The sequence below is a fragment of the Salvia splendens genome, chromosome 22, assembly GCF_004379255.2.
Source record: "Salvia splendens isolate huo1 chromosome 22, SspV2, whole genome shotgun sequence".
NCBI lineage: Eukaryota > Viridiplantae > Streptophyta > Magnoliopsida > Lamiales > Lamiaceae > Salvia > Salvia splendens.
Window position 1 is genome coordinate 17,856,358 of NC_056053.1, and position 12,196 is coordinate 17,868,553.

Here is a 12,196-nt window from a genome sequence, read left to right on the forward strand (position 1 = left end):
AATGTACAGTATATACATGACCAAATTGAAAGATGTATTAGTATGTGATTTCATCAATATATAGTGTAATTTGTATGTTTGACTGATAATAATGTGATTTGTATTTATATGAAATTATTATATTGATGATGGGTGTAAAACTAAAAGAATTATATTCGTATATTTATATTAATATATAATCAAATTATTATCAGTCAAAATTGTACAAATACAATTAAAATGACTGCCATAATTCCTTTAATGATGGGCCAATTTCCATAAATGACTGGGCCTGTATCGAGCTTTATTATGGGCCTTCAATCACTGAGCCCTTATTTATAATTTTATTCATCAAAAATCAAAATCAGTTGTTATCCCTTTCAGCTCACACACACAGGCAGAGAGAGAGAGAGAGAGAGAGAGAGAGATGGAGGATGAAGAGCATGAGGTTTACGGCGCCGATATACCAGACGTAGCCGAGATGGAGGCCGATGCAGACGTGGACATGCCGGGAGCCGAAGATGACGCTGCCGCCAAGGTTATTATCGATTAACCTTTTTTTGTCCCCAATTTATTTTCAAAATCGTAAATTTGTGTTTGATTCATTAGGTTAGGTTTATGCATGTGCTCTAGATTGATTTGATCTATGGTAATTAGGAATTGGATGAGATGAAGAAGCGATTGAAGGAGATGGAAGAGGAAGCCGCGGCGCTTCGTGAAATGCAGGCGAAAGTAGAGAAGGAGATGGGCTCTGTGCAAGGTCTAATTTCTATTTAGCGAATTGTTGAATTCTTAATTTGACAATTTTAATTCCCCTGTTTTATCGTATTCGTTTACCCTCCAATTTAGATGCTTAAAAGAGTAGCTTTTCGGTCGAATCTACATGTTTTGTCTTGGCAAATAAGGGAGAAAAGAGAAGAAGACGTGATCTTTGATCTCTGACTCCGTAAATTGGGATAATTTGGTTATGTTGATCTGTTTCTGTTTTTTCCCTGTCGAGTTTGGATTGGATCCTAACAATTTGTTCTTTGGAATGTGCATTTGCCTCTGTTGTAGAAACTTGATTGTTTCACGTAGCTGATTAATATAATCATGTATAGAATTATGTAGGAACACCTATTTTCCTGGTTCTCGTTGAATGTTAATATTCAGAATTTGGGAATTATATGGTTTTAAAATGAGGGAAGGATAGCGTTTTATTTCTCTTTGGAGATTCGACATTCATCTTTGTGGGACATAAGTGGAGGCAATCAAGTGATTAATTGGTAAGGATAAAAAGTGCATAAAGAATAATATGAAAATATTCGCAATCAAGTGAATGAGTGATTAATTGGTAAAGATAAAAGGTGCATAGAGAATAATATGAAAATGTTCTGACTTACAAGTTACAACTTCCAACACAAATTGATTTCACTAGCTAGAATTCTATAATTTGTGGTAACAGAAGGCTCCTCTTTACATGATATATGTGTTTTGTACTTTTGATTGTTGAATAAAGTAATTCAGCTGCCCCATATTTTTTTGCCATGTTTCTGGTTTCATGTTCTTATTCTGCTGTCTTGTAGATCCTGCTAGTGTTGCTGCAGCTCAGGTAAATAAGGAGGAGGTGGATGCAAGATCTGTCTTTGTTGGCAATGTGAGTTATCTGTCACATGGTTAATTGTTTTTAATAAGCCTATGACCTATGAATTGATTTGTTTGACTGCGTGCTTTATGAGTGATTGAGCGTTTGATGTATCATCTCTTTAGAGTAGTCTTCTGCTGGACTTTTGTTACTATGGTTTATAATATATTTTTTTAATCCTTGTAAATATAGTATTGTTATGTATCTATTGTCGGACTGTTAGATTGAATGATTTTTTATCCTATGGAATTTCCGAAAGTTTCTGCAAATCAGGATAGATGGATGTACCAATTAAGGCTGCCGAACTCCAAAATCATGGCAAAGGTCTTACATTTATTTTTATTATGTCATTATTTGGGAGTATTGACACTACAAAACTGTCGTAAAAAAGTTTAGTAAGTACATTATACCTATGTTCGATCATATCTTCTCCATTCAAAAATGTTGTATTTTCTTTTCAGGCCACGTTTTATCTGTTTTTTATATTGCAATATCTTTAAGTGACAGATCAGTTTAGGAATATGGAATATTGCCTAAAACCTTCATATATATAGTACCACAACTGAACTTAAGGTGTTTCGGAAAGACGTTCAACCTCTCTGGTTGAATTCTGGTGTAGCGGCTGTGTTTGGGGGTTATGTTGATTTTTTAGATTTTTATTTGTAATTAAGACAATTATGATGATGTTAGCTTCCTCTGACGTGCTTTCTTCCACATGAAGTCTCTGCTCATCTACTTTCAAGTTTGATGATGTGCAGTAATATGGTGGCCTCTGTGATGTGGCCACTTTTTTAGTCAGTCTGACTGTTCTCTCTTTTCAAAAAAATATTTGACTCACAGTTAGTCTTATTATGTATTTAATGCTTCTAACTATGATCGCAGGCTCGGTCATATTCCTGAGAATCATTGGATTTAGCCTTGTATATTTGTGGCGAAAGCAGTTCTTTTGCCCTTACGTGGACTTTTCTTGTCAGTATCTCTATATGTTTGTAAACTATCGAGTTCTAAACCAATGAGGAAAAAAAAGTTAAAAGTCAAGAGAAGAAAAATATAGTGATACCCCTCCTGTAAAAATGATAAAACAAAAACATTGAAACAGAAGGATGGGGAAAAAGAAAAATCAAAAGAAAAAAAAGGAAAAAAAAGCAAAAAGGAAAAAAAGATACACTGTTACATGAAGTATATCTTTTGAGTTCATGCCATAATGATGAGGCTAGCTCCACCCGTGACAAATTCCTTGAGTTGTCAAATGTAATAGTACCTGAAAGTCCCTCAAGAGTCCTGCTTTCTGCCACAAATCCTTCCAGTGCATTTGAAGTGAGGAGGCTGGTGACAAGCTGGCTACTTCAGTGGGCCAATATGATTGCTGATTGGGCTGACAGATTTGGCTTCATATGGTTGGTTTTAAGAGCGTGATATGGTGAGGAGTTACTTGATGTGGCTCTTTCTCTTTTCTCCCTATTTGCCCTAGATCAGTATTAAAGAACCACTTAAGAATGCTCTTTTTGTTTCTCTCCTTGAAGCCATCTATACGTATATATATAGAAATAGATCACTTGGTATTACTCAGATAGAAAATGAAGTATATAAGTTCCGATAGTTTAAGCTGGTATGCAGAAAATAGTGTTACATCTACACCTCAGCCAAAACCATGCATATTGTTTTCATTTCTTTTCTGCTTTGTGTCATTATAATGCCACATCTTCTATTGTTTTTTACTACAAAGAAATAGTGCTCTGTGAAAATAGTGTTTTAAGATTGTACTTTCTTGAAATGTTGGGGCCTCATATTTTCAAATACAATTTCTGCAAAAAACTTTTTGACCTTTTAATTCTTGTGCCAATGTTTTTTATTCATGGAACTGCAAGTGAGTGAAAAGACTTAGGCTACTCAATGTTTTTCGATTTATTTGCCTTCTAAATGATTATATAGTAGAGTTTTAAGGCTGTTTAGTTAGAAAATGGGAAAAGGATGATTTCTGTTGATTGTTTGCAAGTGAATGGGGAGATTATGTGAGAAAGATCCCTGTAATGATATGGTAATGGGACATGTTTCTGTTCCTTAGATTTGTCAAAGCTTAGGTGCAGGTTTTATTCAGTACTGATCAAATGATTTTTTCTGGTTTAGACAAATTTTGTCAAGGTAATGTGACAAAAATGGAGTAACCATTTTATGGCTCATTACTGCTGTAAGAATGATTGTGTTATGTAGTGGGTTTTTCTTCTGTACGAGTTCTAAACCGCTTCCAAAAGCTGGTTGTATTAGATTTTAGCCACAATCTGTTTATACTTGAAAACTGGTGTCATAGTAATAGAGCTAATTGGATTTACTTGTTTACATGGTGGTGTTTTCATTCGAAAATTTGGAAAAACTCTGGTGCCTGCACATATAGCGTAGACATGTTTGCTCTGAGATTATTCTTATGCTTATGCAGATAAAATCTTGCACTTACATTAGGAGTAAAATATCTCTAATTTGGATAGAGAGCTATGACCCGGACCAGACTATTACCATAGTAACTTAACCAGTAATGAGTTTTAGCTAATTTTCTGGTCTCTGTGTCTTTGAAGTGTTGAAAGGAGGATCTTGCTTCTTTCCCCCACTTTATTCTTCTAAAATCGCGCATGATATTTAGTCCTTTTGAATATTTCATAGTGTATATGGTAGAAGGTCCTACTATTTTGCATAAAACATGACCTATAGCGGTACTACTATCGCATTGGAAACTCATCGGTGATGCATAGAAGATTTTGAAATTGCTCTATTTCTTCCAGGTTGATTATGCTTGCACTCCGGAGGAAGTTCAACAACATTTCCAAACATGTGGAACTGTAAACCGCGTTACTATTTTGACCGACAAGTTTGGGCAGCCCAAAGGCTTTGCATATGTTGAATTTGTTGAGGTAGAAGCCGTTCAGGAGGCCCTCCAACTGAATGAATCTGAGTTACACGGACGCCAATTGAAGGTTCGGCTAATAAAATTTTCATCTCACTTTTCGGTTTGCGCATCCTGCTTGCTTCATCACTAACATAGACGTTTTCCCTCTTGTATTTGCAGGTAATGGTGAAGAGAACAAATGTTCCTGGAATGAAACAGTACCGGCCGAGGAGATTCAATCCTTACCTTGCATATGGATATCGTAGGCCTTTCGGACACCAGCCTCTCTACTCTCTATATGGCTACGGGTGAGTCCTTTTCTCACCCCCCCGACCCGCTTACTCTATTGAAATTCGAGTGAATAACTGATCGTTTCATGCACGTCCTGCTGCAGCAAGGTGCCTAGATTCAGGCGCCCACCGCGCTACATGCCGTATTACTGAAGCCCGAATCGCTATTTGGTTTGTTCAGATGCAGCAACCGGCCATCACACCACGGTGGTACGAGTCGTCGCGGTTAGCTGCCGGTTATATAATGCATAATCCACGCCTTATGTGCACTGCTCTCTATCCAGTAAATGACGTTCATTTCAGCATAATATAACATTTTGCATCATCTTTGAATTATTTGCATTTTGAGTAACTCATAATGAATCTTCTGTGGTGATGCTATCTATGATATGGAGTAACATTTTTCTATATATTTGATTGCTAGTGTCACATTTTAGTTTCTGGGTTTTAAGTTATATAATTATTGAGGATAATAGTATTAATTGTCTTTACTTTAGTTAGTGTAAAAATACTTCAATCCAATCTACATAAATAAGTAAAAAACTAATTGAGGATAGGCCAAATTTATATGAAGGTGTTAACTTTTCAAGTTACAAAATTCAATTTTAAATAAGTTAGATAATAATTAAGGTGTACATCGAAACACGTCATTTGATATTTTGTAAATATCTTCCAGAAAATAGCATGTGATATAAAAATAGTTGGTCGTATTCTAAGACCATCCACAATAGGCGCCCAGCGACCGCCCAGCCGAGCGCCGGCGCTGGGCGGTTCGCTGGGCGGTCTATTGCAGCCGCCCAGCTAGGGATGTCAATCGGGCCAGCCCACCGGGTTTCGGGCAAACCCTATTCGGGTTGCGGGTCAATCAGGTGCGGGCTAATCGGGTTGTTATTTTTTCGGGTTATAAAAGTTCAGCCCTAACCCTAAAAGCTCGGGTTTCGGGCTAGCCCATCGGGTTAATCGGGTTGCTACCGATAAAATTAACATGCGATCAATCCAATAAATAATGGTGAAAATTAGTTATATTTATAAAATGTAAAATATTTAATTATGATAAATTTGAGATATATGCGTAAACTCAAATATTAACATGATCAAATACTAATATTTGAGATTTATGCAACATAAAACATAAACATCAAGAAATTTTAAAGCATGTTTAGAAATTTAAATATATTTTTTTAGTGAATTTGAAGTTTCTAATTCATTTATCTATTATTATATTAATAAAAACTTAATATATAATTTATATATTTAATATATAAAATGGAAAGTTATTTTTTCAGTAATCTGTATTATAAAATAATCAATGAAGTGTCGAATTAGAGTCAAACAAATAGAACAATATAAATTTTATCGGGTTTCCGGGCCAGCCCATCGGGTTTTCGGGTCTGGCCCTAACGGGTTGCGGGTTAATCGGGTGCGGGCTAATCGGGCTGTAATTTTATCGGGCTGGAAATTTTCAGCCCTAACCCTATAAATTTGGCGGGCTATTCGGGTCAGCCCACGGGTTGCGGGCTAAATTGACATCCCCGGCCCAGCGGCTGAGTGGAGAGAGAAACCGCGCAGCGCTGGGCGGTTATGTGGCGCTGGGCGGTCGGCTGGGCGGTCCGTTCGGCGCTATTGCAGCGCCCGGATCACCCAGCGCACCGCCTAGCGCGAAAATTAATTTTTTTTTCCCGAAACACTATATATACGCGCTTTGCTCGTCATTTTCATTCGCACCACTTGTTTTAACGAGTACTCTCTCTAATGTATTTTTTATTAATGCGAGGAGTGAATTGTCACTCTTTTTTATTAATGTATTTTTTTAAAAATTAATGTACTTTTTTTAAATTATTGTACTTTTTTAAATTTTAATAGTATTATTAAACTTTTCCCGTATATGTCTCGTAAATTAAATTTCGCATATTGTGTGATTGTTAATTATTTCATTTTGTATATATTTGTTAATAGTGATGTGGATAGTATTATTAATGTTTCCCGTATATGTCTCGTAAATTAAATTCCGTATATTGTGTGATTGTTAATTATGTCATTTTATATAATTGTTATTAGTGATGTGGCTATTGATGTGACTGGGCTATTTATGATGTGGCTAGGCTATGGCTGGGCTATTTATGATGTGGCAGGAGGATTTTTAGTGCTGATGATGTGGCAGTGGCTAGGCTATGGCTGGGCTATTGCTGGGCTATTCCTATTGTGGATGGCCTAATTAGTTTTACTCGAATACAAGCTGTCACTCTCAACACAAGTACTACAGTAATTTTTACTATGATAAATGGAAGCCTACCACAATACATGTGATATCAGTCAAGAGATCTAATGGATGTGACCTTTAGTAGAAAATAACATTCTAATGAATTTGGTTCACTCTTCATTTTGTTTTGTTTTAGATTCTTTGATTCATTAACATCCAACATTGATTGATGAAAAGAAAATCCCACATTGATAATATTTTGGGCGGTTTGCTAAACCCTAAACTCTAAGACAATTAGTGGTAATTTAGTACTCATTCTCAATTTCCACCTAAATCATAAGCCACCAAGATCTAACACGTTTTGTTCTACAAAAGTAGGTTTCTCCAACTACCAATTATGCACATCATACCAATTTATTTTAGTGCTCCAAAGAGGTAGGTGACCAATAAATTATACATCTCCAAAATACATTAACTCAATAATTATTTGTAGGACTACAACAATCATTTATCATACTTACTAGTACTTATTTTATAATAAAAATATATATCTAAGCTAAACTACAGGTAAATTTTCAGATTTGTATTCTCTAACAATCATTATCATACTTATTATAGTTATTTGCACAATAAGAATATATATATATATATATATATATATATATATGATTATATTCAATGTCGAACCAATTTAAATGACCGAACTAGAGAACAAATCATGTCCACCCATTTTGTTAATCTTATGGTCATAATTAATTCTCTCAAATATTATTAAATATTGCCTACATTGAATATAATATTATAAAAATAACGTGTGGGATGATTTTGTAATTTTAACTTTGGCAGTTATTGTCATTTCCTTGATTTCAGACAAGTTAATTTGGGAATGCATTTCACACGATTTTAATGCCCTCTTCACAAGTTAATTCAATCTTGAAATATATTCAGACATGTTAATATGATCGCATAATATTCACACGATTCAATCTGCTAATTTTCATATTTCAATATCTCTACATAAACTAATCCCAATTCCATTCATTCGCAATCTTCATGTGAATATGATACTGATATTCACACGATTCTAAGACACTCTGCATGTTCCATTGAATATGCTAATTTGCAGAGTTCATTGTCTCTATATAAACTAATCCCAATTCCATTCATTCGCAATCTTCAGCTATCACATCTCTACTTCTTCATCTTATTTGGTTGTATGGATTCGTCAAACAGCTTTACGCATAAAACGGACTTTACTAGTTCATCAATGGACGACTCGAGCAATCCTTCTCACACAACTGAATTTTCTCCCGAAGCAGGAAAAATACATGGAACTACTTCTACAGAAAATATTAACGACAATCATGGGTCTATTTTCGATGAGTTACAATCTCCGGTTGGCGGCTCACTTTTTGATTCTGACTCCGATTCATCCGAGGATGAAGAACTAGAGCCAGGTACTAGGAATACTTCTTCTGTTTATCGCAGTTAATATTTGTCATATAAAACATATTGATGTACACTTTTGTTCGTTGTAGTGAAACATATTTCGTATTGGATGAAATAAACTTCTTAATGAATGAACTCTTTTTTTAATCTCAGTATCACACATCCCTGAATGTCCTTCCCAAATGAAGCCACATATTGGCCAGGTTTTTCATACCTCGGATGATGCTACAGTCTTCTATAATAAATATGCACGGCAGGTAGGGTTTGACACCCGTAAACGTGGATCTAAAAGGGTTGGAGATCTGGTCACATGGCTATACGTTGTGTGTAGTAGAGAAGGTGAGAAGCGAGTGAATTATAAACAGCCTGAGACTAAACGTAGACGTTCATCTAGAAAGTGTCTTTGTAAGGCTAAAGTTGCTTTTAAGTTTTGCAAGGGTACTGGTTATGTTGTTAAACAGTTTGAAGATCGACATAATCACGATATGGTTCAATTACGTCACAAGCGATTTATGAGGCTCAATCGCAATATCGACTCAGTGCATCAGAAATTCATAGCAGATTGCGCAAGTGCAAATATCGGGCCCACATTGACTTTTAGTCTGCTTAGCGAGGTCTTAGGTGGTTTGGATTACGTCGGATGCACCATTGTCGAGGTTCGCAACTATAGGCGTGATCTTAGAGCATATGTGGATGGTGCTGATGCGCAAATGGTATTAAATGATATGAATTGGAAGAATGAGATATGCTCGTCGTTCACCTACGACTTTGAGGTAAACTCTAAGGGTAGGCTTACACGTCTTTTCTGGTGTGATCCTATTGCCAAGCACAATTACCATTTGTACGGTGACATTGTCTCTTTCGACACAACCTACTCAACAAATAGGTACGACCAATAAGTAGTCACTGTTTTAGATTGCTCCATTTTATTTGATTAGTTATATTTGTTTATGTTTGAATGATGAATTATTTATAGTTCCGGGTGATATAACATAATTACAGGATGAACTATTTTATCCACTATGATATGTGTCCCTTTTTGATGGAATGTAGGTATTGTACATTTGGTGTAGGTATTTGCACCATTCATGGGCAAAGACAATCAGAGCAGACCCGTTACATTTGGTGCAGGATTGTTATCGAAAGAGAATGCTCCTTCTTTCGAATGGTTGTTCGAAAAGTTTGTTAAATGCATGGGCGCTGCTCCCAAATTGATCATTACTGATCAGGATTTGGGAATGAAGGTGGCTGTTGATAGTGTTCTAGTTGATACAAGACATCGATGGTACATGTGGCACATCATGTTTAAGGTCGTTGAAAAATTGCCCAAGAATCAGCTCCACAATGAGGATTTAAAGAAGGAGTTAAATAAATGTGTGTGGTCGGAGTTGACAGATCCTGAAGAATTCGAAGAAACCTGGCAAGAAATTATGGAAAAATACGGCCTTACAAACAACGACTGGTTTTCGACAATGTTTGCCAATCGAAAATTCTGGGTATGTCCACAACATATTGCGCTGTACAAATTTTGCTTAGTTATGATCTTATTTAATGTAATTATGAATCTATCTGCATATGCGACGATATACAGGTTCTAGCCTACTTCAGGGATTTTCCAATGAGTTCATTGATTAAGACCACCTCTGTATCCGAGTCTCGGAACAGTTTCTTCAAGAGGTACACTAAGTCTCGATGTAATCTAGTCGAGTTTCTTATGCATTACAACAATGCGTTGGATGGCCAAAAGAGCAATAGCAACAGGTTTGAATATCATTACTCCAACACTACCCCAATGTTGAAAACAAATTCTGCACTTGAGAGGCATGCGTCAACAATCTACAGTGACGGTGGGTTTAAGGCAATTCAGGAAGAGATTGAAGACGCAATTGATTGTTGCACCATGGTAAAGACTTCAATCGAGGATGACACTGAAATATATGTGATCAATGACAAGTTCTCTAAGGACTGGTCCGTGTCTTATTCCGTCACTGGAGATTCATACGTATGTGGGTGTAAACTATTTCAAAGACTTGGACTCGTATGCAGCCATATTTTTTGGGCCTTACGAAACAAAAAATTGAAGCTGGTTCCTGATCACTTACATGGGGACGTTGGTTGAAGTCTAATTTTGTCAAGCCTGTTCATTGTGGTTTTGTTGACGATATTGAAAAGGCTCTCATTATCGATTTGGCAACACAAGAATGGAGGGATATGCATGGTGATTATTTTGAGGTTGCACAGACTATTAAGGGAAACGTTGACCAAATTCGTGCATTCAGACAAATTATTGCTGAAGGGAAGAAAGCGATATTCGGTGAAGGGATTGTATTGTCTATTAGTGATAAGAGGCAGATGATTGAGAATTTCTATAGGTCTCAAGCCCCTAGCGAAGTAGATGTCCATCCTCCCGACGTTGTCAAAACCAAGGGTTCAGGAAGACGGCCTCTTACACGCCTTGAGCAAGCTATGAAGATGAAGGCAAAGCCTGGTCGTAAATGTGCCGAATGCGGCGAGGTTGGTAATCATGATGGAAGAAATTGCAAAAAGATTAAGGAGAAGCAGAAGACAAAGTAATACTAGATATCTTTCGTCACGATGTGTTGATGTATTTTCTCTGTTTTATAACTTTTTTATATTTTTCTTAGATTAATATATTTTCTGTTGCGATGAACATAGTTTCATAACAATGAAGTAATTACGCCATTCAAACTACGTTCTACCCGGATGAACTAATATGCTGGTTTGATGAATAAATATCTACACAGAATGAACAATTTTTAATATTCTGTGATCTCTATATATTATCAACTATGTTTTATTGAACTCATAAAATGTTTATTCATATTGTAGTCAACTTAATTCATAGTAAAGCCATGTTTCCGCAGCCCTCAGTATACATTCCATAATATATTATTTAAGCTAATAAAAATGACTACCAACTGAAACGGTCTCAATATACCAGTTTTGGTTACATTAAGCATAAAACACAGGAAGATTTAGACTATTCGGTTTACAGTTTACGTGGGAAAAATTGTTCCGATTTCAAATAACAAAACATCACTTCTTCTTAAGGTAACGTGTTATCATCTTTTCAACATCAATGTCCTTGTTTTTACTTTCCTCTACGTAGTATCTCGTTGTGATGCGCTTGTTGTTGAGGCATTCATGACTGATTATTGCATTCATCAAAGTTGAACAGTATTTGGCCCTCAAGCTCTGCAGTAAACCTTTGCTAGTTTTTTTAGCCCACAATTCCAATATTCAACGCGCTCACCCTTGTACGTTTCCATGTGTCTCATTAGAAAGACACCACAATCTTCACCATTCGTTGTTGTCCTCCATGGCATTACCATCCTCTCTATTCTTGCAGAGAAGGGAGAGCGCTACGGTTGAGAAATGGTGTAGTGAAACGGCGGAGAAGAGAGTGGGGGTAAAGCTGAAGCGGCGGAGATTAGAGCGGGAAGTGGAATGGGTGCGATTTTTACCCTAATTCACAATACCGTCATTAACTCCCCCTCATTTTTACCATATTTGACCACATTAATAAAAGACTAAGATGCCCTTGGCTGAACAATTTAATTCACGGGATGAATTTCGGATTTAAGATGTAGGATCTTTAATCTCAGCCACTAAATTAAAATACATTGGCTAATATTTAGTCTCTAGTTCTACACTAAGAAGGTGTTGTGGGAATAAGGGGACCCTATATATATATATATATATATATATATATATATATATATATATATAAGTTTTCAGAAAAAATCACGAAGCTT

General features: G+C 36.2%; 2 protein-coding genes across 2 annotated transcripts; both read left to right on the top strand.

Annotated features, from left to right (window-relative positions):
- The first annotated feature begins 362 nt into the window (after window positions 1–362).
- Window positions 363–5,183, top strand: LOC121787505 (polyadenylate-binding protein 2-like). The gene is made up of 6 exons (XM_042186241.1): window positions 363–517; window positions 637–739; window positions 1,545–1,615; window positions 4,378–4,569; window positions 4,662–4,789; window positions 4,876–5,183. Exons 1-6 carry the CDS (start codon window positions 407–409, stop codon window positions 4,922–4,924), a joined length of 654 nt encoding a protein of 217 aa, XP_042042175.1. The 5' UTR covers window positions 363–406; the 3' UTR covers window positions 4,925–5,183.
- Window positions 5,184–8,238: 3,055 nt separating this feature from the next.
- LOC121786845 (protein FAR1-RELATED SEQUENCE 5-like) lies at window positions 8,239–10,994 on the top strand. Its single transcript, XM_042185456.1, has 5 exons — window positions 8,239–8,428; window positions 8,574–9,193; window positions 9,494–9,916; window positions 10,012–10,422; window positions 10,542–10,994. The coding sequence occupies exons 1-5, from the start codon at window positions 8,239–8,241 to the stop codon at window positions 10,992–10,994; spliced, it is 2,097 nt and encodes a 698-aa protein (XP_042041390.1).
- Window positions 10,995–12,196: the final 1,202 nt, after the last annotated feature.

Coding starts and splice junctions, on each gene's coding strand:
- LOC121787505 (XM_042186241.1), top strand. CDS start 407: ATGGAGGATGAAGAGCATGAGGTTTACGGCGCCGATATACCAGACGTA. Junction 1,616..4,377: donor GATCTGTCTTTGTTGGCAAT/GTGAGTTATCTG, acceptor TATTTCTTCCAG/GTTGATTATGCTTGCACTCC. Junction 4,790..4,875: donor TACTCTCTATATGGCTACGG/GTGAGTCCTTTT, acceptor GTCCTGCTGCAG/CAAGGTGCCTAGATTCAGGC.
- LOC121786845 (XM_042185456.1), top strand. CDS start 8,239: ATGGACGACTCGAGCAATCCTTCTCACACAACTGAATTTTCTCCCGAA. Junction 9,194..9,493: donor CGTTCACCTACGACTTTGAG/GTAAACTCTAAG, acceptor CATTTGGTGTAG/GTATTTGCACCATTCATGGG. Junction 9,917..10,011: donor TTGCCAATCGAAAATTCTGG/GTATGTCCACAA, acceptor GACGATATACAG/GTTCTAGCCTACTTCAGGGA.